The following is a 24,819-nucleotide window of genomic DNA, read 5'->3' as shown; positions in this document are numbered from 1 at the left end:
CACCCCAAAATGGGGGGAAGGGGTTCGGGGGTCCCCAAAATGGGGGGGAATGGGTTTGGGGAGCCCCTGGCACCCCAAAATGGGGGGAGGATGGGTTTGGGGAGCCGGCTGGAAGCGCACAGCGCCCCCCGGCGGTGGAGGACTGACAGCACCCCCGGCACCCCAAAATCCGCCCCCGGGCTCGATTTTTGGGGTGAAACCGCCCGGTTTTGGGCAACTGCTGAATTCCTGCAGCGCCACGACCCCCTCCCCGCCCCAAAAAGTGCAGCGACAACTCTTGGTGGAATAAAAAAAACCTTTATTTTCCCCCCAAAAAAGACACCTCGGGGGGGGGGGCCCTTCGCTGCTCCCCCCATGGAAGGAGGGGCACCCCAAAATCTGCAGGGAGTGGGGAACCCACCCCAGCCCCCCAAAATGGGGGGAAGGGGTTCGGGGGTCCCCAAAATGGGGGGGAATGGGTTTGGGGAGCCCCTGGCACCCCAAAATGGGGGGAGGATGGGTTTGGGGGACCCTCCCTGGCACCCCAAAGTGGGTGGGGTGGATTTTGGGGATCCCCCAGGGTTGAGGGTGAGTTTTGGGGTGTTTTTTTGGGATTGGGATGAGTTTTGGGGTGTCTTTTGGGGGTTGGGGTGGATTTTGGGGCACACCCCAGGTCAGAAGGGATTTTGGGGTGTTTTTAGGGGTTGGGATGAGTTTTGGGGTGTCTTTTGGGGTTGGGGTGGATTTTGGGGCACACCCCAGGTCAGAAGGGATTTTGGGGTGTTTTTTGGGGGTTGGGATGAGTTTTGGGGTGTCTTTTGGGGGTTGGGGTGGATTTTGGGGCACCCCCCAGGTCAGAAGGGATTTTGGGGTGTTTTTTGGGGATTGGGATGAGTTTTGGGGTGTCTTTTGGGGTTGGGGTGGATTTTGGGGCACACCCCAGGTCAGAAGGGATTTTGGGGTGTTTTTTTGGGATTGGGATGAGTTTTGGGGTGTCTTTTGGGGTTGGGGTGGACTTTGGGGCACACCCCAGGTGGGAATGGATTTGGGGGTGCCCCCCCAGGGGGTTTTGGGGGGCTAGACGAGTTTCTTGGCCTCGAAGAAGCTCTTGAGGTGCCGCATCTGCCAGAGGCCGGTGAGGATGAGGATGACGGTCTGGGCGATGGACCACCAGAGCACGCGCTGGTTGGTGCTCTCGCTCGTCATGCGGAACCGCTCCTCGCGGTACTGAGGGAGAAAAACCCAAAAACCCCAAAAATTCACCTCAAAATCCCAAAAATTCACCTCAAAACCTCAAAAATTCACACGAAAACCCCGTAAGTTTACACCAAAACCCCAAAAATTCACCCCAAAACTCCCTAAATTTACAGGAAAACCCCGTAAGTTTACAACAAAACCCCAAAAATTCACCCCAAATCCCAAAAATTCACCCCAAAACCCCACAGATCGCTGGTTGGTGCTCCCACACTTCATGTGGAACTGTTCCTCACAGTACTGAAGTAGAAAAACACCAAAATCTCAAAAATTCACCTCAAAATCCCAAAAATTCACGCCAAAATCCCATAAATTCACACTGAAACCCGAAACATTCTATCCAAAACCCCAAAAATTCACCCCAAAACCCCACAGATCGCTGGTTGGTGCTCCCACACTTCATGTGGAACTGTTCCTCACAGTACTGAAGTAGAAAAACACCAAAATCTCAAAAATTCACCTCAAAATCCCAAAAATTCACGCCAAAATCCCATAAATTCACACTGAAACCCTAAACATTCTACCCAAAAACCCAAAAATTCACCCCAAAACCCCTCAGATTGCTGGTTGGTGCTCCCGCACGTCATGAGGAACCGCTCCTCGCAGTACTGAGGGAGAAAAACCCAAAAACCCCAAAAATTCACCTCAAAATCCCAAAAATTCACCTCAAAACCCTCTAGATTTACACGAAAACCCCGTACGTTTACACCAAAACCCCAAAAATTCACCCCAAAACCCCACAGATCGCTGGTTGGTGCTCCCGCACGTCATGAGGAACCGCTCCTCGCGGTACTGAGGGAGAAAAACCCAAAATCCACACCAAAATCCCAAAAATTCACCCCAAAACCCCCTAGATTTACACAAAAACCCCGTACGTTTACAACAAAACCCCAAAAATTCAACCCAAATCCCCAAAAATTCACCCCAAAACCCCACAGATCGCTGGTTGGTGCTCCTGCACGTCATGAGGAACCACTCCTCGCGGTACTGAGGGAGAAAAACCCAAAAACCCCAAAAATTCACCTCAAAATCCCAAAAATTCACCTCAAAACCTCCTAGATTTACAACAAAACCCCGTAAGTTTACACCAAAACCCCAAAAATTCACCCCAAAACCCCACAGATCGCTGGTTGGTGCTCCCACACTTCATGTGGAACTGTTCCTCACAGTACTGAAGTAGAAAAACACCAAAATCTCAAAAATTCACCTCAAAATCCCAAAAATTCACGCCAAAATCCCAGAAATTCACACTGAAACCCTAAACATTCTACCCAAAAACCCAAAAATTCACCCCAAAACCCCTCAGATTGCTGGTTGGTGCTCCCGCACGTCATGAGGAACCGCTCCTCGCAGTACTGAGGGAGAAAAACCCAAAAACCCCAAAAATTCACCCCAAAACCCCAAAAATTCACCCCAAAACCCCACAGATCGCTGGTTGGTGCTCCTGCACATCATGAGGAACTGCTCCTCACAGTGCTGATGGAGAATAACCCAAAATCCACACCAAAATCCCAAAAATTCACCCCAAAACCCCAGAAATTCACACAAAACCCCGAACGTTTACAACAAAACCCCAAAAATTCACCACAAAACCCCAAAAATTCACCCCAAACCCCACAGATCGCTGGTTGGTGCTCCCACACTTCATGTGGAACTGTTCCTCACAGTACTGAGGTAGAAAAACACCAAAACCTCAAAAATTCACCTCAAAATCCCAAAAATTCACGCCAAAATCTCATAAATTCACACTGAAACCCGAAACATTCTATCCAAAACCCCAAAAATTCACCCCAAAACCGCACAGATCGCTGGTTGGTGCTCCCGCACGTCATGCGGAACCGCTCCTCGCGGTACTGAGGGAGAAAAACCCAAAAACCCCAAAATTCACGTCAAAATCCCAAAAATTCACCTCAAAACCCTCTAGATTTACACGAAAACCCCGTACGTTTACACCAAAACCCCAAAAATTCACCCCAAAACCCCACAGATCGCTGGTTGGTGCTCCTGCACATCATGAGGAACTGCTCCTCACAGTGCTGATGGAGAATAACCCAAAATCCACACCAAAATCCCTAAAATTCACCCCAAAACCCCCTAAATTTACACGAAAACCCCGTACATTTACAACAAAACCCCAAAAATTCACCCCAAAACCCCAAAAATTCACCCCAAAACCCCACAGATCGCTGGTTGGTGCTCTCGCTCGTCATGCGGAACCGCTCCTCACGGTACTGAGGGAGAAAAACCCAAAAACCCCAAAAATTCAACTCAAAATCCCAAAAATTCACCTCAAAACCTCAAAAATTCACACGAAAACCCCGTACGTTTACACCAAAACCCCAAAAATTCACCCCAAAACCCCACAGATCGCTGGTTGGTGCTCCCGCACGTCATGAGGAACTGTTCCTCACAGTACTGAGGTAGAAAAACAACAAAATCTCAAAAATTTACCTCAAAATCCCAAAAATTCACACCAAAATCCCAGAAATTCACACTGAAACCCTAAACATTTTACCCAAAAACCCCAAAAATTCACCCCAAAACCCCACAGATTGGTGCTTGGTGCTCCCACACGTCATGCAAGACCGCTCCACGCGGTACTGATGGAGAAAAACCCAAAAACCCCAAAAATTCACCTCAAAATCCCAAAAATTCACCTCAAAACCTCCTAGATTCACACGAAAACCCCGTACGTTTACACCAAAACCCCAAAAATTCACCCCAAAACCCCACAGATTGCTGGTTGGTGCTCCCGCACGTCATGAGGAACCGCTCCCCGCGGTACTGAGGGAGAAAAAACCCAAAATCCACACCAAAATCCCAAAAATTCACCCCGAAAATCCCGTAAGTTTACAACAAAACCCCAAAAATTCACCCCAAAACCCCAAAAATTCACCCCAAAACCCAAAAATTCACCCCAAAACCCCAAAAATTCACCCCAAACCCCACAGATCGCTGGTTGGTGCTCCCGCACGTCATGAGGAACCGCTCCTCGCGGTACTGAGGGAGAAAAACCCCAAAACCCAACAAATCCCCCCAAAACCCAACAAATCCCCCCAAAACCCAACAAATCCCCCAAACCCCATAAATTCTCCTCAAAACCCCATAAACCCCCCCCCAAAATGCCATCAGTTCCCCCTAAACCCCAAAATTGCCCCAAAACCCCACCAAATCACCCCAAAGCCCTCAAAACACCTCAAAATCTCACAAATTCCACCCAAAACCCCACAAATTCCACCCAAATCCCACAAATTCCACCCAAATCCCCACAAATTCCACCCAAATCCCCACAAATTCCACCCAAAATCCCACAAATTCCACCCAAATCCCCACAAATTCCACCCAAATCCCCACAAATTCCACCCAAAACCCCACAAATTCCACCCAAATCCCCACAAATTCCACCCAAAACCCCACAAATTCCACCCAAATCCCCACAAATTCCACCCAAAACCCCACAAATTCCACCCAAAACCCCACAAATTCCACCCAAAACCCCACAAATTCCACCCAAATCCCCACAAATTCCACCCAAAACCCCACAAATTCCACCCAAATCCCCACAAATTCCACCCAAATCCCCACAAATTCCACCCAAAACCCCACAAATTCCACCCAAAAGCCCACAAATTCCACCCAAAACCCCACAAATTCCACCCAAATCCCCACAAATTCCACCCAAATCCCCACAAATTCCACCCAAAACCCCACAAATTCCACCCAAATCCCCACAAATTCCACCCGAAACCCCACAAATTCCACCCAAAAGCCCACAAATTCCACCCGAATCCCCACAAATTCCACCCAAATCCCCACAAATTCCACCCGAAACCCCACAAATTCCACCCGAAACCCCACAAATTCCACCCAAATCCCCACAAATTCCACCCAAATCCCCACAAATTCCACCCAAAACCCCACAAATTCCACCCAAATCCCCACAAATTCCACCCGAAACCCCACAAATTCCACCCAAATCCCCACAAATTCCACCCAAAACCCCACAAATTCCACCCAAAACCCCACAAATTCCACCCAAAACCCCACAAATTCCACCCAAATCCCCACAAATTCCACCCAAAACCCCACAAATTCCACCCAAAACCCCACAAATTCCACCCAAATCCCCACAAATTCCACCCAAAACCCCTCAAATTCCACCCAAAACCCCTCAAATTCCACCCAAAACCCACAAATTCCACCCAAAACCCCACAAATTCCACCCAAAACCCCACAAATTCCACCCAAAACCCCACAAATTCCACCCAAAACCCCACAAATTCCACCCAAAACCCCACAAATTCCACCCAAAACCCCACAAATTCCACCCAAATCCCCACAAATTCCACCCAAATCCCCACAAATTCCACCCAAATCCCCACAAATTCCACCCAAATCCCCACAAATTCCACCCAAAACCCCACAAATTCCACCCAAAACCCCACAAATTCCACCCAAATCCCCACAAATTCCACCCAAATCCCCACAAATTCCACCCAAAACCCCACAAATTCCACCCAAAACCCCACAAATTCCACCCAAAACCCCACAAATTCCACCCAAATCCCCACAAATTCCACCCAAATCCCCACAAATTCCACCCAAAACCCCACAAATTCCACCCAAATCCCCACAAATTCCACCCAAATCCCCACAAATTCCACCCAAATCCCCACAAATTCCACCCAAATCCCCACAAATTCTACCCAAATCCCCACAAATTCCACCCAAAACCCCATAAATTCCACCCAAAATCCCCCCAGCGACCCCAAAAGCCGCGTTTGACCCCAAAAGGTGCCCGCTGACCCGCTGGTAGTTCTGCTCCTTCTGGATCTGCTCCACCTGGTCGAGCAGCTGGCGCGCGCGGAGCTGCAGCTCCGTCAGCTTGTCCTTGGCGGCGATCTCGGGGTAGTTGTTGGTGTGCTCGCCCACCTGGATGTCCAGGTGCACCCGCTGCGGGACACGGGCACGGGGATGGCACCGGGGTTGGCACCGCGGTGGCAACAACCATGGAAGCGACCATGGTGGCCACCATGGATCCAACTATGAGAACAACCATGGAAATGACCATGGATCCAACCATGGAAAAGACCATGGCACCAACCATGGGAACAACCATGGAAACAACCATGGAAACAATCATGGATCCAACCATGGGAACGACCACGGCACCAACCATGGCATCAACCATGGATCCAATCATGGAAACAATCATGGATCCAACCATGGGAACGACCACGGCACCAACCATGGGAACAACCATGGACCCAACCATGGAAACAATCATGGATCCAACCATGGAAACGACCACGGCACCAACCATGGCATCAACCACGTACCCAACCACGGAAACAATCATGGATCCAACCATGGGAACGACCACGGCACCAACCATGGTATCAACCATGGAAACAACCATGGAAACAATCATGGATCCAACCACGGAACCAGCCATGAGCAGTTGTTGGTGTGCTCGCCCACCTGGATGTCCAGGTGCACCCGCTGCGGGACACGGGCACGGGGATGGCACCGGGGCTGGCACCGCGGTGGCACCAACCATGGAAGCGACCATGGAAGCGACCATGGAAGCGACCATGGTGCCCACCATGGATCCAACCATGAGAACAACCATGGAAACGACCACGGCACCAACCATGGGAACAACCATGGACCCAACCATGGAAACAAACATGGATCCAACCATAGAAACGACCACGGCACCAACCATGGATCCAATCATGGAAACAATCATGGATCCAACCATGGGAACGACCACGGCACCAACCATGGCATCAACCATGGAAACAACCATGGATCCAACCATAGAAACGACCAAGGCACCAACCATGGTATCAACCATGGAAACAACCATGGAAACAATCATGGATCCAACCACGGAACCAGCCATGAGCAGTTGTTGGTGTGCTCGCCCACCTGGATGTCCAGGTGCACCCGCTGCGGGACACGGGCACGGGGATGGCACCGGGGCTGGCACCGCGGTGGCAACAACCATGGAAGCGACCATGGAAGCGACCATGGTGCCCACCACGGATCCAACCATGAGAACAACCACGGAAATGACCATGGATCCAACCATGGAAACGACCATGGAAACAACCATAGACACAACCATAGATCCAACCATGGATCCAACCATGGAAACGACCACGGCACCAACCATGGCATCAACCATGGACCCAACCATGGAAATAATCATGGATCCAACCATAGAAACGACCACGGCACCAACCATGGCATCAACCATGGAAACAACCATGGAAACAATCATGGATCCAACCATAGAAACGACCACGGCACCAACCATGGGAACAACCATGGATCCAATCATGGAAACAATCATGGATCCAACCATGGTAACGACCACGGCACCAACCATGGCATCAACCATGGACCCAACCATGGAAACAATCATGGATCCAACCATGGGAACGACCACGGCACCAACCATGGGAACAACCATGGAAACAACCATGGAAACAATCATGGATCCAACCATGGGAACGACCACGGCACCAACCATGGCATCAACCATGGAGCCAACCATGAAACCAAACACGGAACCAATCATGGAGCCAACCATGCCACCAACCATGGCATCAACCATGGAACCAACCATGGCACCAACCATGGAACCAATCGTGGAGCCAACCATGCCACCAACCATGGTTCCATCCATGGCACCAACCGTGGCACCAACCATGGCACCAACCATGGAACCAATCACGGAATTGACCACGGCACCAACCATGGCACCATGGAAGCAACCATGGAACCAATCACGGAATTGACCATGGCACCAACTATGGCACCAACCATGGCACCAACCATGGAACCAATCACGGAATTGACCACGGCACCAACCATGGCACCAACCATGGAACCAATCACGGAATTGACCACGGCACCAACCATGGCACCAACCATGGAACCAATCACGGAATTGACCACGGCACCAACCATGGCACCAACCATGGAACCAATCACGGAATTGACCATGGCACCAACCATGGCACCATGGAACCTACCATGGAACCAATCATGAAATTGACCATGGCACCAACCATGGCACCATGGCACCAACCATGGAACCAATCATGAAATTGACCACGGCACCAACCATGGCACCATGGAAGCAACCATGGAACGAATCATGGAATTGACCATGGCACCAACCATGGCACCAACCATGGAACCAATCACGGAATTGACCATGGCACCAACCATGGCACCAACCATGGAACCAATCACGGAATTGACCATGGCACCAACCATGGCACCATGGAAGCAACCATGGAACCAATCACGGAATTGACCATGGCACCAACCATGGCACCATGGAAGCAACCATGGAACCAATCATGGAATTGATCATGGCACCAACCATGGCACCGACCATGGAACCAATCATGGAATTGACCATGGCACCAACCATCGCACCATGGAAGCAACCATGGAACCAATCATGGAATTGACCATGGCACCAACCATGGCACCAACCATGGAACCAATCACGGAATTGACCACGGCACCAACCATGGCACCATGGCACCAACCATGGAACCAATCATGAAATTGACCATGGCACCAACCATGGCACCGACCATGGAACCAATCATGGAACTGACCATGGCACCAACCATGGCACCAACCATGGAACCAATCACGGAATTGACCATGGCACCAACCATGGCACCATAGAAGCAACCATGGAACCAATCACAGAATTGACCATGGCACCAACCATGGCACCATGGAACCAATCATGGAATTGACCACGGCACCAACCATGGCACCGACCATGGAACCAATCATGGAACTGACCATGGCACCAACCATGGCACCAACCATGGAACCAATCACGGAATTGACCATGGCACCAACCATGGCACCATAGAAGCAACCATGGAACCAATCACGGAATTGACCACGGCATCAACCATGGCACCAACCATGGAACCAATCATGGAATTGACCATGGCACCAACCATGGAACCAATCATGGAATTGACCATGGCACCAAACATGGCACCATGGAACCAATCACGGAATTGACCACGGCACCAACCATGGCACCAACCATGGAACCAATCACGGAATTGACCATGGCACCAACCATGGCACCGACCATGGAACCGACCGTGGAACCAATGGTGGAACCAACCGTGGATCTGATCACGGAACCAACCATGGCTCCAACCGTGGCACCAACCGTGGCACCAACCGTGGCGCCAACCGTGGCACCAACTGTGGCACCAACCGTGGCACCAACCGTGGAACCAACCGTGGCACCAACCGTGGCACCAACCGTGGCACCAACCGTGGCGCCAACCGTGGCACCAACCGTGGCGCCAACCGTGGCGCCAACCGTGGCAGCAGCCACTGGAGTTGGAGGCCAGGGTGGGCAGGGCTGTGGGCACAGGGCTGTGCCAGCCTTCCCAGGGTTATCCCAGGGCAGTGCCAGGCCGGCACACGGCTGTGCCAGGCTGGCCGCGGGCATTACCAGCTTGCCCCCGGCGAAGAGCGCCATGCGGGTGGAGTTGGAGTGCAGGCAGATCTGGTGCTCGCCCGGCGTGTGCGACGTGAACGTGAAGCGACCCTCGGAGCCGTACTGCCGCGACAGCACCACCTGTGCCAACGTGGGGATGGCGTCAGGGCCGTGGGCACGGCTGCTGGCACCGCCCGCGCCAACGCGGGGACGGCGTCACGGCGTCAGGGCCGTGGGCACGGCCGCCGGCACCGCCCATGCCAACGTGGGGACGGTGTCACGGCGTCAGGGCCGTGGGCACGGCCGCCGGCACCGCCCGCGCCAACGTGGGGACGGCGTCAGGGCCGTGGGCACGGCCGCCGGCACCGCCCGCGCCAACGTGGGGACGGCGTCAGGGCCGTGGGCACGGCCGCCGGCACCGCCCGCGCCAACGTGGGGACGGCGTCAGGGCCGTGGGCACGGCTGCCGGCACCGCCCATGCCAATGTGGGGACGGCGTCAGGGCCGTGGGTACCGGGGCATGGCCCAAGGGGCACCCAAACCCCTCCAGGGAGCCCTCCCCTTGCTCAGGGGGTGCCCAGGGGATGCCCATGGACCCCTCCCCATGCCCAGAGACCCCTCCCCATGCCCAGGAGATGCCCAAGGACCCTTCCCCATGCCCAGGGGGTGTCCAGGGGGTGCCCAGAGACCCCTCCCCATGCCCAGGAAGTGCCCAAACCCCACCAAGGACCCCTCCCCGTGCCCAGGAGATGCCCAGGGACCCCTCCCCATGCCCAGGGGATGCCAAGGGACCCTTCCCCATGCCCATGATGTGCCCAAAGCCCACCAAGGACCCCTCCCCATGCCCAGGGGATGCCCAGGAAATGCCCAGAGACCCCTCCCCATGCCCAGGGGATGCCCAGGAGATGCCCAGAGACCCCTCCCCATGCCCAGGGGATGCCCAGAGACCCCTCCCCATGCCCATGATGTGCCCAAACCCCCCCCCAAAGGCCCCTCCCCGTGCCCAGAAGATGCCCATGGACCCCTCCCCATGCCCGGGCACCCCTCCCCGTGCCCACCCCTCACCTTTCCCTCGGGGTCCTTGACCTCCACGTGCATGCCCAGGCCGGGCGTGGAGGGCAGGAAAGCCTCGGACTGCTTGTCCCACAGCTGCGTCCGGTAATTGCCTGGCACCGGGCGGGCACGGGGGCTCGGTGCCAGCCCCGTGTGCCCGCTGGCCTCTGCCTTCCCCCCCCTGCGAGCCCCGCAATGGTTCCTTCCGCTCCCCCCGCAAACTGCCCGGTGCTCTCTCCCGTTTCCCCCCCTGCCATTCGCAGTGGTGTCTCCCGTTCCCCCTCATCAATTCCCGGTGGTCTCTCCCGCCCCTCCCCCGCCGCCATTCCCGGTGCTCTCCCCCCGTTCTCCCCTCACGCCCCCCCCCCCCCCCCGCCATTCCCGGTGCTCCCCGGCGCCGCCCGCACCGATGACCATGGTCTCGTCGGGGATCTCCTCGATGAAGCAGCGCTTCTCGGTCTCTCCGATGTGGAAGTAGAGCCCGTGCGCGCCCCAGCCCAGCAGCAGCACCGCGGCCATCGCCGCCCTCAGCGCTTCTCCCGGCGCCGCCATGATCCCTCCCTCCCTGCCGCCGCCACCGCAGCGCGCATGCGCCGGCGCCTCACGCTGCTCACCGCGCATGCGCCGCACCCTCAGCGCAGGCTCCGCGCACGCGCGGTGCCGCCCTCAGCGCCGCGCTTGGCTCTGCGCATGCGCCTCGCCCGCGGCCACTCAGCGCTCCCCACGCCGCCCCTCGGCGCACCCCGTCGCTCCCGCAGCGCGCATGCGCGCCCGCCGCCGCGGTGGCGCAGCGGGGAGGGCGCCGCTCCCTCAATGTGAGACCGCGGGTTCGAGCCCCGCCGCGGCCGCCGCGGGGATCGCCGTGTCCCCGTGTCCCCCCGTGGCGTTGTCGCGCTGTCGCCTCCCCCTCCCCCCGCCATGTGTCCCCTCGGTTGTCACCCCGCGACGGCCGGGGCGGGGCGCGCCCTCCCCACGAGTGTGGCAACACCACCGGCAACCTCCTTCCTTCCTTCTTCCCTCCCTCCCTCCCTCGCCGCTGCCCGCTGCGCCCGGAGCCGGGGTCCCGCAGGCACCGGGGGTCCCGCAGGCACCGGGGGTGTCACAGGAACCGGGGGTGTCACAGGAACCGGGGGTGTCACAGGAACCGGGGTGGCACCGGAGCCGGGGGTGTCACAAGAGCCGGGATCCCACCGCAGCTGAGGTCGCACCGGAGCCGGGGATCCCAGCGGAGCCGGGGCTGTCACAGGAGCCGGGGGTCGCACCGGAACCGGCAGTCCCAGCGGAGCCGGGGGTCGCACCAGACCCGGGGGTCGCACCGGAGCCGGGGTCCCAGCGGAACCGGAGTTCACAGCGGACCCGGGGGTCGCACCGGAGCCAGGCGTGTCACAGGAGGCGGGGGTCGCACCGGAGGCGGGGGTGTCACAGGAACCGGCGGAACCGGCAGTCCCAGCGGAGCCGGGGTTCGCACCGGAGCCGGAGTCCCAGCGGAACCCGAGTTCGCAGCGGAGCCGGGGGTCGCAGCGGAACCGGGTGTCAGGAACCGGGGGTCCCAGCGGAGCCGGGGGTCGCAGCGGAGCCGGGGGTCGCAGGGTCACACCGGAGCCGGGGGTCCCAGCGGAGCCGGGTGTCAGGAACCGGGGGTCCCAGCGGAGCCGGCGGTCCCAGCGGAGCCGGGGGTCGCAGCGGAGCCGGGGGTCGCAGGGTCACACCGGAGCCGGGGGTCGCGGCGGAACCGGGTGTCAGGAACCGGCCGTCCCAGCGGAGCCGGGGGTCCCAGCGGAACCGGCGGTCCCAGCGGAGCCGGGGGTCGCAGCGGAGCCGGGGGTCGCAGGGTCACACCGGAGCCGGGGGTCCCATGGGTGAGCGCTGCCCGGGGACCCCGCGCACGGCCCGGCCGGGCTGCATGGGACACGGAGCGCCTGGCACGGCCGGTGCCGCCACCGGGAGGGGTCCCCAAGGCTCGGGGGGCGCGGGCAGGGGGCGCGGGGGTCTCCGGGTGGCCGCCCTCAGCCTCGCCCTCCTCTTCCTCCGCGCAGAGGCCGAAGGCTTCGCCCTCTGCCACGCGCCCGCGCTGCAGACCAAGGTGTTCCAGTACCGGTAAGGGACAGCCCGGGGGTGGCGGGGGACAGCGGTGGCACCGAGGGGTGGCACCGAGGGGTGGCACCGAGGGGTGGCACCGCTGTCCCCCCTTGGCCCGCCAGGCTCTGGGACGTGAACCAGCGGTCGCTGTACCTGCGCGATGACCAGCTGGTGGCCGGGCACCTGCAGGGCGCCAACGCCGCGCTGGAAGGTGACACGGGGACACGCGCGGGGACACGCGTGGGGACACGGGGACACGCGCTGAGGGTCCCCGTGTCACCTGCAGAGAAGGTGTTCTGGGTGCCCAACCATGCCCTGGAGCCCGCGCGGCTGCCGGTGATCCTGGGCATCCGGCACGGCTCCCGCTGCCTGGGCACCGAGCGCGGCCCCGCCGGAGAGCCGCGGCTGCGGCTGCAGGTGGGGACAGCGGGACAGCGAGGGGACAGCGGGACAGCGAGGGGACAGCGGGGACAGTGAGGGGACAGCGGGGACAGCGGGACAGCGAGGGGACAGTGAGGGGACAGCGGGGATAGCGGGACAGCGAGGGGACAGCGGGGACAGTGAGGGGACAGCGAGGGGACAGTGAGGGGACAGCGGGGACAGTGAGGGGACAGCGGGGACAGTGAGGGGACAGCGAGGGGACAGCGAGGGGACAGTGAGGGGAAAGTGAGGGGACAGCGGGGATAGTGAGGGGACAGCGAGGGGACAGCGAGGGGACAGCGGGGACAGTGAGGGGACAGCGAGGGGACAGCGAGGGGACAGCGGGGAGAGCGAGGGGACAGTGGGAACAGCGAGGGGACAGCGAGGGGACAGCGGGGACATCGAGGGGACATCGAGGGGACAGTGGGGATAGTGAGGGGACAGCAGGGACAGCGCGGGGACACTGGAGGGAGGGGGATGGGGACACCAAGGCTATGGGGACACCAGGGGGATGGTGATGAGGATGGGGACAAAAACGTTTTGGGGATGGGACACCCTGGGGAGGGGACACCTGGGGACATGCAGACCTCAGGGATGCGACATTGTGGGGTGGGGACACGGGGACATCAGGGATGGGGACACGGGGACCTCGGGGATGGGGACATTGTGGGATGGGGACACGGGGACCTCGGGGATGGGGACATTGTGGGATGGGGACATGGGGACGTCAGGGATGGGGACATGGGGATTTCGGGGATGGGACACTGCTGGGTGGGGACACCGGGACCTCGGGGATGGGGACACGGGGACCTCAGGGGTGGGACATTGTGGGATGGGGACACGGGGACCTCGGGGATGGGGACACGGAGACATCAGGGGTGGGACATTCTGGGATGGGGACACGGGGGCCACAGGGAGTGGACATTGTGGGGTGGGGACACGAGGACATCAGGGCTGGGGACACGGGGACCTCAGGGGTGGGACACTGCTGGGTGGGGACACGGGGACCTCGGGGATGGGGACACGGGGACCTCAGGGGTGGGACATTCTGGGATGGGGGCACCGGGACCTCGAGGATGGGGACACGGGGACCTCAGGGGTGGGACACTGCTGCGTGGGGACACCGGGACCTCGGGGATGGGGACACGGGGACCTCGGGGGTGGGACACTGCTGCGTGGGGACATTACAGCCCGGCCCCACGCCGCGCCGCGGCTGTGGCACGCGGTGCCCGCGGTGCCCGCACGCTGCCGGGCGCTGTCCCCGCGGGTGACACCGGGGGTGGCCCGCAGGACGTGGACATCCGGGAGCTGCCCCGCACCGGGGACAGCGCGGCCGCCTTCACCTTCTTCCGCTCCTACCGGGACGGGCTGTGGCGCTTCGAGTCGGCCGCGCACCCCGGCTGGTTCCTGTGCACGTCCCCGCGCGGCCACCAGCCCCTGGCGCTCTGTCGCCACCGCGATGTCACCTCCCACCTGCTCGACTTCTACTTCCAGCTCTGCTGAGCCCCCCCGGCCCCCGCGCGGCCACAGCGGAGCCCCAGGGTGGTGGCATCTTCCCGGGGAGGGTGGCATAGACCCCAGGGTGGTGGCATCTTCCTGGAGAGGGTGGCATCCTCATCCCAGGGTGGTGGCATCTTCCCGGGGAGGGTGGCATAGCCCCCAGGGTGGTGGCATCTTCCCGAGGAGGGTGGCATAGCCCCCAGTGTGGTGGCATCTTCCCGGGGAGGGTGGCATAGCCCCCAGGGTGGTGGCATCTTCTCGGGGAGGGTGGCATAGCCCCCAGGGTGGTGGCATCTTCCCGGGGAGGGTGGCATAGCCCCCAGGGTGGTGGCATCTTCCTGGAGAGGGTGGCATCCTCATCCCAGGGTGGTGGCATCTTCCCGGGGAGGGTGGCATAGCCCCCAGGGTGGTGGCATCTTCCCGAGGAGGGTGGCATAGCCCCCAGTGTGGTGGCATCTTCCCGGGGAGGGTGGCATAGCCCCCAGGGTGGTGGCATCTTCTCGGGGAGGGTGGCATAGCCCCCAGGGTGGTGGCATCTTCCCGGGGAGGGTGGCATAGCCCCCAGGGTGGTGGCATCTTCCTGGAGAGGGTGGCATCCTCATCCCAGGGTGGTGGCATCTTCCCGAGGAGGGTGGCATAGCCACCAGGGTGGTGGCATCTTCCCGAGGAGGGTGGCATAGCCCCCAGTGTGGTGGCATCTTCCCGGGGAGGGTGGCATAGCCCCCAGGGTGGTGACATCCTCATCTCAGGGTGGTGGCATCTTCTCGAGGAGGGTGGCATAGCCCCCAGGGTGGTGGCATCTTCCTGGAGAGGGTGGCATAGCCCCCAGGGTGGTGGCATCTTCCTGGAGAGGGTGGCATGCTCACCCAGGGTGGTGACAGCCTCATCCCAGGGTGGTGACATCACCCTGGAGAGGGTGGCATCTCCTCCCCTGGGTGGTGACATCTACCTGGGAAGGGTGGCATCTCCACCAGGGTGGTGACATCTTCCTGGAGAGGGTGGCATCTCCCCCCCCCGGGGTGGTGGCATCCCCCTGGAGATGGTGGCATCCCCAGGGTGGTGGCATCTTCCTGGAGAGGGTGGCATCTTCATCCCAGGGTGGTGACATCACCCTGGAGAGGGTGGCATCCTCCCCAGGATAGTGACATCCTCGCCCAGGGGTGCTGGCATCCCCCTGGAGAGGTGCCACCTCCCCAGGGTGGTGACATCCTCACCCAGGGATGGTGACATCCCCCTGGAGAGGTGCCACCCCCTCAGGATGGTGACATCCTCAGGGAGGGTGACATCCCCCTGGAGAGGTGCCACCCCCCCAGGGTGGTGACATCCTCAGGGAGGGTGACATCCCCCTGGGGAGGTGCCACCCCCCCAGGATGGTGACATCCTCTCTCAGGGATGGTGACATCCCCCTGGGGAGGTGCCACCCCTCCAGGATGGCGACATCCTCCCTCAGGGATGGTGACATCCCCCTGGGGAGGTGCCACCCCTCCAGGATGGAGACATCCTCAGGGATGGTGACATCCCCCTGGAGAGGTGCCACCCCCCCAGGGTGGTGACATCCTCACTCAGGGAGGGTGACATCCCCCTGGGGAGGTGCCACCCCTCCAGGATGGCGACATCCTCCCTCAGGGATGGTGACATCCCCCTGGAGAGGTGCCACCCCCCCAGGGTGGTGACATCCTCACTCAGGGAGGGTGACATCCCCCTGGAGAGGTGCCACCCCCCCAGGGTGGTGACATCCTCACTCAGGGAGGGTGACATCCCCCTGGAGAGGTGCCACCCCCCCAGGGTGGTGACATCCTCACTCAGGGAGGGTGACATCCCCCTGGGGAGGTGCCACCCCTCCAGGATGGCGACATGCTCCCTCAGGGATGGTGACATCCCCCTGGAGAGGTGCCACCCCCCCAGGATGGCGACATCCTCCCTCAGGGAGGGTGACATCCCCCTGGAGAGGTGCCACCCACCCAGGATGGCGACATCCTCCCTCAGGGATGGTGACATCCCCCTGCAGAGGTGCCACTCCTCCAGGATGGCGACATCCTTGCCCAGGGGTGCTGGCATCCCCCTGGGGAGGTGCCACCCCTCCAGGATGGTGACATCCTCACCCAGGGAGGGTGACATCCCCCTGCAGAGGTGCCACCCCCCCAGGGTGGTGACATCCTCCCTCAGGGAGGGTGACATCCCCCTGGGGAGGTGCCACCCCTCCAGGATGGTGACATCCTCCCTCAGGGATGGTGACATCCTTGCTCCTCGGCGACATCTTCCCCAGGACGGTGACATCCATCCGCGATTGTGCCATCCCCCCTTCTCCTGGGGGTGCCACCCCCTTGGGGACAGCGACATCCCTCCCTCGGCGTGGTGCCACCCCCCTGGGGACGGCGACATTCCCCTGGGGACGGCGACATTCCCCTGGGGACGGCGACATCCTCACCGGAGCGCGAATAAAGAGATGCCGAGGCCACGCGGTGCCTGAGCGCGCGTGGCACACGGGTGGCACAGGGGTGGCACAGGGGTGGCACACGGGTGGCACACGGGTGGCACACGGGTGGCCCGGCGGGGACAGGGCGGGGCTGGTGGCCCCGCGGGATGTGTCACCGCGGCGGGGTGTCCGCTCTTGCGCCACCCGCGCGATGGGGACAGAGCCGGACATCCCCGGGCGCGGGTGACGCGGCCACTTCCCGGATCCCGCCCGGGGACAGAGGGTGGCACCGCGGGCACGCGCCACGGGGGACGCGCGGGGACACGGGGGACACGGGGGACAGCGAGTGGGGGACAACAGGGACAGGGGAGGTGGCATTTTGGGGGCAGGGCACATGGCATTTTGGGGACAGGGAGTGGGGACAACAGGGACAGGGGAGGTGGCATTTTGGGGACAGGGAGTGGGGACAACAGGGAGAGGGGAGGTGGCATTTTGGGGACAGGGAGTGGGGACAACAGGGACAGGGGAGGTGGCATTTTGGGGGACAGGGAATGGGGACCACAGGGAGAGGGAGGTGGCATTTTGGGGACAGGGAATGGGGAACAACGGGGACAGGGGAGGTGGCATTTTGGGGACAGGGAATGGGGACCACAGGGAGAGGGGAGGTGGCATTTTGGGGACAGGTCACCATGGGGACAGGGCACACAGTGCCTTGGGGACAAGGGACAACAGGGATGGGACACTGGGGACACTGGGGACACTGGGGACAGTTCTCACAGCACCTCGGGGACAGCACTCACGGGGACAATGGTGACAAGGTGGTGGCACCACGGGCACGGGGGACACTGCGGGGACAGGCCTGGCACGGGGGACACTGTGGGGACAGGCCTGGCACGGGGGACACGGCGCGGGGGACATCCCCGCCACGGTGACCACGGGCCTCACGGGGGACGCTGGCACCTGGTGGCATTTCGCCATCGCCCGGTGTCGCTGTCACTGTCCACTGTCACCCGCCCCGCCAGTTCCCGGGGCTGGCCCTGTCCCCGCCCCGCCCGGCCCTATAAAGCCACTGTCACCCGGGACACGGGAGGTGACACATCCGCAGGTGCCACCAGGGACGGGGGACAAGCTCGGGGACAATCCTGCCCAGAGGTGCCACCCGTGCCGGGCCCAGCCATGTCGCGCGCGTCCAGAGCTGCCCTCAGGTGAGCGGGGACAGCGCGGGGACAGCGCGGGGACAGCGCGGGGACAGCGCGGGAGTGTCACCTCCCCGCCCCACCCCGTGTCACCTGCCCTGACCCCTCTGTCCCCACAGAGGGACATCGCAGGGACACCCCCCGGGGGTCGCGGCGGGGGACGGGGACACGGCCGAGGGTGTCATCGACCCCGACATGGTGGCCTTGTTCAAGGACTTCCTGGGAGAAGGTGGGCGCAGGTGTCCCCATGTCCCTGTCCCCGTGTCCCCTGTCGCCGTGTCCCCATGTGCCACCTGTCCATCCCCGTGTCTCCATGTCCCACCTGTCCATCCCTGTGTCCCCATGTCCCACCTGTCCATCCCCGTGTCCCCATGTCCCACCTGTCCATCCTGGTGTCCCCATGTCCCATGTCCCACCTGTCCATCCCCATGTCCCATGTCCCATGTCCCACCTGTCCATCCCCGTGTCCCCATGTCCCACATGTCCATCCCCGTGTCCCCATGTCCCCATGTCCCACCTGTCCATCCCCATGTCCCCATGTCCCATGTCCCACCTGTCCATCCCCATGTCCCATGTCTCATGTCCCATGTCGCCGTGTCCCCACCTGTCCATCCCTGTGTCCCATGTCCCATGTCCCACCTGTCCATCCCCGTGTCCCCATGTCCCACATGTCCATCCCTGTGTCCCCATGTCCCCATGTCCCACCCTGTCCATCCCCATGTCCCCATGTCCCATGTCCCACCTGTCCATCCCCATGTCCCATGTCTCATGTCCCATGTCCCATGTCCCCACCTGTCCATCCCTGTGTCCCATGTCCCATGTCCCACCTGTCCATCCCCGTGTCCCCATGTCCCCATGTCCCACCTGTCCATCCCTGTGTCCCATGTCCCATGTCCCACTGTCCATCCTGGTGTCCCCATGTCCCATGTCCCACCTGTCCATCCCCATGTCTCATGTCTCATGTCCCATGCCCCATGTCCCCACCTGTCCATCCCTGTGTCCCTGTGTCCCCATGTCCCACCTGTCCATCCCTGTGTCCCATGTCCCATGTCCCACCTGTCCATCCTGGTGTCCCCATGTCCCATATCCCCCTGTCCATCCCCGTGTCCCCATGTCCCCCTGTTCATCCCCGTGTCTCCATGTCCCATGTCCCACCTGTCCATCCCCGTGTCCCCATGTCCCACCTGTCCATCCCCGTGTCTCCATGTCCCACATGTCCATCCCTGTGTCCCCGTGTCCCCATGTCCCACCTGTCCATCCCTGTGTTCCCATGTCCCACCTGTCCATCCCCGTGTCCCCATGTCCCCATGTCCCACCTGTCCATCCTGGTGTCCCCAGTGTCCCCATGTCCCACCTGTCCATCCCCGTGTCCCCATGTCCCACCTGTCCATCCTGGTGTCCCCATGTCCCACCTGTCCATCCTGGTGTCTCCATGTCCCCATGTCCCACCTGTCCATCCTGGTGTCCCCATGTCCCACTTGTCCATCCCCATGTCCCCGTGTCCCCATATCCCACCTGTCCATCCCAGTGTCCCCATGTCCCCAAGTCCCACCTGTCCATTCCTGTGTCCCATGTCCCATGTCCCACTGTCCATCCCTGTGTCCCCATGTCCCCCTGTCCATCCCTGTGTCCCCATGTCCCATGTCCCCCTGTCCATCCCCGTGTCCCCATGTCCCCCTGTCCATCCCTGTGTCCCCATGTCCCACCTGTCCATCTGGTGTCCCCATGTCCCCGTGTCCCCATGTCCCACCTGTCCATCCCTGTGTCCCCATGTCCCATGTCCCCCTGTCCATCCCTGTGTCCCCATGTCCCCCTGTCCATCCCTGTGTCCCCATGTCCCATGTCCCCCTGTCCATCCCCGTGTCCCCATGTCCCCCTGTCCATCCTGTGTCCCCATGTCCCCATGTCCCACCTGTCCATCCCCGTGTCCCCATGTCCCACCTGTCCATCCTGGTGTCCCCATGTCCCATGTCCCCATGTCCCACCTGTCCATCCCTGTGTCCCCATGTCCCCATGTCCCACCTGTCCATCCCCGTGTCCCCATGTCCCACCTGTCCATCCTGGTGTCCCCATGTCCCCGTGTCCCCATGTCCCACCTGTCCATCCCTGTGTCCCCATGTCCCATGTCCCACCTGTCCATCCCTGTGTCCCCATGTCCCATGTCCCCCTGTCCATCCCTGTGTCCCCATGTCCCCCTGTCCATCCCTGTGTCCCCATGTCCCATGTCCCCCTGTCCATCCCCGTGTCCCCATGTCCCCATGTCCCACCTGTCCATCCCTGTGTCTCCATGTCCCCCTGTCCATCCCTGTGTCCCCATGTCCCCCTGTCCATCCCTGTGTCCCCATGTCCCCCCTGTCCATCCCTGTGTCTCCATGTCCCACTGTCCATCCCTGTGTCCCATGTCCCCAGAGCTGGTGGTGGCCTTCGGGGGGTCGCGGCCGGTGGCCCAGCCGTACCATTATGTGATGCGGGACACGGAGCAGCAGGGGCTGTGCCTGCGCCACGGCCAGCTGGTGGCCACCAGCCTGCAGGGGGCCAACGCCAGCCTGGAAGGTGGGTGACACCGGGGGACAGGGGTGACACTCCGTGGGTGACACCGGGGGGACAGGAGTGACAATCTGTGGGTGACACCTGGGGGACAGGAGTGACAATCTGTGGGTGACACCGGGGGGACAAGGGTGACAATCTGTGGGTGACACCTGGGGGACAGGAGTGACAATCTGTGGGTGACACCGGGGGGACAAGGGTGACAGTCCAGGGATGACATTCTGGAGGCACAGGGGTGACAATCTGTGGTGTCCTCCTGGTGGCCACCAGCCTGCAGGGGGCCAACGCCACCCAGGAAGGTGGGTGACACCGGGGGGACAGGGGTGACAATCTGTGGGTGACACCGGGGGGTCAGGGGTGACAATCTGTGGGTGACACCGGGAGGAACAGGGGTGATACTCTGGGTGACACTCCATGGGTGACATTCTGGAGGCACAGGGGTGACAATCTGTGGGTGACACCGGGGGGAACAGGGTGACACTGCCCATGGGTGACACTGCCCATGGGTGACACTGCCCATGGGTGACACTCCATGGGTGACGTTCTGGAGGAACAGAGGTGACAATCTGTGGGTGACACCGGGGGACAGGGGTGACAATCTGTGGGTGACACCGGGGGGACAAGGGTGACACTGCCCAGGGGTGACACTGCCCATGGATGACACTGCCCATGGGTGACATTCTGGAGGCACAGGGGTGACAATCTGTGGGTGACACCGGGGGGACAGGGGTGACAATCTGTGGGTGACACTGGGGGGACAGGGGTGACACCAGGGGGACAGGGGTGACAATCTGTGGGTGACACCGGGGGGACAAGGGTGACACTGCCCATGGATGACACTGCCCATGGATGACATTGCCCATGGGTGACCCTCCATGGGTGACATTCTGGAGGCACAGGGGTGACAATCTGTGGGTGACACCGGGAGGAACAGGGGTGATACTCTGGGTGACACTCCATGGGTGACGTTCTGGAGGAACAGGGGTGACAATCTCTGGGTGACACCAGGGGGAACAGGGTGACACTGCCCATAGGTGACACTCCATGGGTGACGTTCTGGAGGAACAGGGGTGACAATCTGTGGGTGACATCCAGGGGGACAGGGGTGACAATCTGTGGGTGACACTCCACGGGTGACACTCCATGGGTGACATTCTGGAGGAACAGGGGTGACAATCTCTGGGTGACACCAGGGGGAACAGGGTGACACTGCCCATGGGTGACACCGGGGGGACAGGGGTGACAATCTCTGGGTGACACCAGGGGGACAGGGGTGACACTGCCCATGGGTGACACTGCCCATGGGTGACGTTCTGGAGGAACAGGGGTGACAATCTGTGGGTGACACCGGGGGGACAGGGGTGACAATCTGTGGGTGACACCGGGGGGAACAGGGGTGATACTCTGGGTGACACTCCATGGGTGACATTCTGGAGGAACAGGGGTGACAATCTGTGGGTGACACCGGGGGGACAGGGGTGACACTGCCCAGGGGTGACACTGCCCATGGATGACACTGCCCATGGGTGACATTCTGGAGGCACAGGGGTGACAATCTGTGGGTGACACCGGGGGGACAGGGGTGACAATCTGTGGGTGACACTGGGGGGACAGGGGTGACACCAGGGGGACAGGGGTGACAATCTGTGGGTGACACCGGGGGGACAAGGGTGACACTGCCCATGGATGACACTGCCCATGGATGACATTGCCCATGGGTGACCCTCCATGGGTGACATTCTGGAGGCACAGGGGTGACAATCTGTGGGTGACACCGGGAGGAACAGGGGTGATACTCTGGGTGACACTCCATGGGTGACATTCTGGAGGAACAGGGGTGACAATCTGTGGGTGACACCGGGGGGACAGGGGTGACACTGCCCAGGGGTGACACTGCCCATGGATGACACTGCCCATGGGTGACATTCTGGAGGCACAGGGGTGACAATCTGTGGGTGACACCGGGAGGAACAGGGGTGATACTCTGGGTGACACTCCATGGGTGACGTTCTGGAGGAACAGGGGTGACAATCTCTGGGTGACACCAGGGGGAACAGGGTGACACTGCCCATAGGTGACACTCCATGGGTGACGTTCTGGAGGAACAGGGGTGACAATCTGTGGGTGACATCCAGGGGGACAGGGGTGACAATCTGTGGGTGACACTCCACGGGTGACACTCCATGGGTGACATTCTGGAGGAACAGGGGTGACAATCTCTGGGTGACACCAGGGGGAACAGGGTGACACTGCCCATGGGTGACACCGGGGGGACAGGGGTGACAATCTCTGGGTGACACCAGGGGGACAGGGGTGACACTGCCCATGGGTGACACTGCCCATGGGTGACGTTCTGGAGGAACAGGGGTGACAATCTGTGGGTGACACCGGGGGGACAGGGGTGACAATCTGTGGGTGACACCGGGGGGAACAGGGTGACACTGCCCATGGGTGACACTGCCCATGGGTGACACTGCCCATGGGTGACACTCCATGGGTGACGTTCTGGAGGCACAGGGGTGACAATCTGTGGGTGACACCGGGGGGACAGGGGTGACAATCTGTGGGTGACACTCCATGGGTGACACTCCACGGGTGACAATCCATGGGTGACATTCTGGAGGCACAGGGGTGACAATCTGTGGTGTCCTCCTGGTGGCCACCAGCTGCAGGGGGCCAACGCCACCCAGGAAGGTGGGTGACACCGCGGGGGGGGTGGCACTCCACGGGTGCCACTGCCCGGGGTGTCCCTCTGGGGGGACAGGGGTGACACTCCACGGGTGGCACTCCACGGGTGGCACTGCCCGGGGTGTCCCTCCGGGGTGACATTGGTGACACCGCCGTGTCGCGCAGAGCCCATCAGCGTTGTCCCCAACCGGCACCTGGAGCGCCGGCGCTGTCGCTCATCGTTGGCATCCGCGGTGGCACCTGGGCACTGTCCTGCGGCACCGGCCCCGAGCCCCGGCTGAGCCTGGAGGTGACACAGGGGACGTGGAGGTGGCACAGGGGACATGGGGGTGACCTGGGCTCAATCCAAGGTGGGCAACTCAAAGTGGACAAGCCAAGGTGGGACAATCCAAGGTGGGCAACTCTAGGTGGTCAGCCCATCTGGGGTTGCCCACCTTGGATTGTCCCACCTTGGGTTGTCCACCTTGGCTTGACCCATCTTGACTGACCCATCTTGACTGACCCACCTTGGATTATCCACCTTGGATTGACCCATCTTGACTGACCCACCTCGGGTTGCCCACCTTGGGTTGTCCACCTTGGATTGACCCATCTTGGGTTGTCCACCTTGGCTTGACCCATTTTGACTGACCCACCTTGGGTTGCCCACCTTGGATTGACCCATCTTGACTGACCCACCTCGGGTTGCCCACCTTGGGTTGTCCACCTTGGCTTGACCCATCTTGGGTTGTCCACCTTGGCTTGACCCATTTTGACTGACCCACCTTGGGTTGCCCACCTTGGGTTGTCCACTTTGGATTGTCCCACCTTGACTGACCCACCATGGATTGACCCACCTTGGGTTGACCCACCTTGATTGACCCACCTTGGGTTGCCCACCTTGGGTTGCCCACCTTGGGTTGACCCACCTTGGGTTGTCCACCTTGGGTTGACCCACTGTGGATTGACCCACCTTGGGTTGTCCACCTTGGATTGTCCCACCTTGGATTGACCCACCTTGGGTTGACCCATCTTGACTGACCCACTTTGGGTTGACCCACCATGGATTGACCCACCTTGGGTTGACCAAGTGGAGCTGGATCAACCCAAGGCCGGTCAACTCAAAGTGGGGACACCCTGGGGTGGTGAGGACCCAAAAATGCATCAGCTCCAGGTGGGTGGCCCAAGGTGGGGACACCCAGA

At 60.8% G+C, this 24,819-nt stretch overlaps 2 protein-coding genes and 1 pseudogene across 6 annotated transcripts; 2 read left to right on the top strand and 1 right to left on the bottom strand.

The window, feature by feature from the left end:
- Nucleotides 1-558: 558 nt before the first annotated feature.
- On the bottom strand, nucleotides 559-11,381 carry LOC137466489 (transmembrane emp24 domain-containing protein 4). Its single transcript, XM_068178218.1, has 5 exons — nucleotides 11,199-11,381; nucleotides 10,804-10,904; nucleotides 9,755-9,880; nucleotides 6,040-6,186; nucleotides 559-1,206 (listed from the first exon to the last, which is right to left on the bottom strand). Exons 1-5 carry the CDS (start codon nucleotides 11,341-11,343, stop codon nucleotides 1,057-1,059), a joined length of 669 nt encoding a protein of 222 aa, XP_068034319.1. The 5' UTR covers nucleotides 11,344-11,381; the 3' UTR covers nucleotides 559-1,056.
- Nucleotides 11,382-12,100: 719 nt separating this feature from the next.
- Nucleotides 12,101-16,710, top strand: LOC137466481 (interleukin-36 receptor antagonist protein-like). Of its 5 annotated transcripts, XM_068178212.1 has the most exons (6): nucleotides 12,101-12,117; nucleotides 12,623-12,650; nucleotides 12,828-12,888; nucleotides 12,993-13,081; nucleotides 13,157-13,287; nucleotides 14,581-14,950. In XM_068178212.1, exons 2-6 carry the CDS (start codon nucleotides 12,647-12,649, stop codon nucleotides 14,791-14,793), a joined length of 498 nt encoding a protein of 165 aa, XP_068034313.1. In that variant the 5' UTR covers nucleotides 12,101-12,117; nucleotides 12,623-12,646; the 3' UTR covers nucleotides 14,794-14,950. The 5 variants fall into 5 exon arrangements, 2 of the variants coding, with proteins under 2 accessions (XP_068034313.1, XP_068034312.1); XR_010995192.1 differs by lacking the exons at nucleotides 12,101-12,117; nucleotides 12,623-12,650 and adding an exon at nucleotides 16,681-16,710 and having other exon boundaries at nucleotides 12,692-12,888; nucleotides 14,581-14,855; XR_010995190.1 differs by lacking the exons at nucleotides 12,101-12,117; nucleotides 12,623-12,650 and adding an exon at nucleotides 16,321-16,379 and having other exon boundaries at nucleotides 12,692-12,888; nucleotides 14,581-14,855.
- Nucleotides 16,711-18,382: 1,672 nt separating this feature from the next.
- On the top strand, nucleotides 18,383-23,926 carry LOC137466483 (interleukin-36 receptor antagonist protein-like; annotated as a pseudogene).
- The last annotated feature ends 893 nt before the right edge of the window (nucleotides 23,927-24,819 follow it).

This window comes from Anomalospiza imberbis, unplaced genomic scaffold (genome assembly GCF_031753505.1).
Source record: "Anomalospiza imberbis isolate Cuckoo-Finch-1a 21T00152 unplaced genomic scaffold, ASM3175350v1 scaffold_227, whole genome shotgun sequence".
In the NCBI taxonomy this organism is placed as follows: Eukaryota; Metazoa; Chordata; class Aves; order Passeriformes; family Viduidae; genus Anomalospiza; species Anomalospiza imberbis.
This window is presented reverse-complemented; position numbering and strand designations above follow the sequence as displayed.

Excerpts from the sequence above, each read along its gene's own strand:
- LOC137466489 (XM_068178218.1), bottom strand. The coding sequence starts at position 11,343 with ATGGCGGCGCCGGGAGAAGCGCTGAGGGCGGCGATGGCCGCGGTGCTG. Across the intron at positions 10,905-11,198 it reads CGACGAGACCATGGTCATCG|GCAATTACCGGACGCAGCTG; the intron begins GTGCGGGCGGCG and ends GCCCGGTGCCAG. Across the intron at positions 1,207-6,039 it reads AGGAGCAGAACTACCAGCGG|TACCGCGAGGAGCGGTTCCG; the intron begins GTCAGCGGGCAC and ends TTTCTCCCTCAG.
- LOC137466481 (XM_068178211.1), top strand. The coding sequence starts at position 12,695 with ATGGGACACGGAGCGCCTGGCACGGCCGGTGCCGCCACCGGGAGGGGT. Across the intron at positions 12,889-12,992 it reads ACCAAGGTGTTCCAGTACCG|GCTCTGGGACGTGAACCAGC; the intron begins GTAAGGGACAGC and ends TTGGCCCGCCAG. Across the intron at positions 13,288-14,580 it reads AGCCGCGGCTGCGGCTGCAG|GACGTGGACATCCGGGAGCT; the intron begins GTGGGGACAGCG and ends GGTGGCCCGCAG.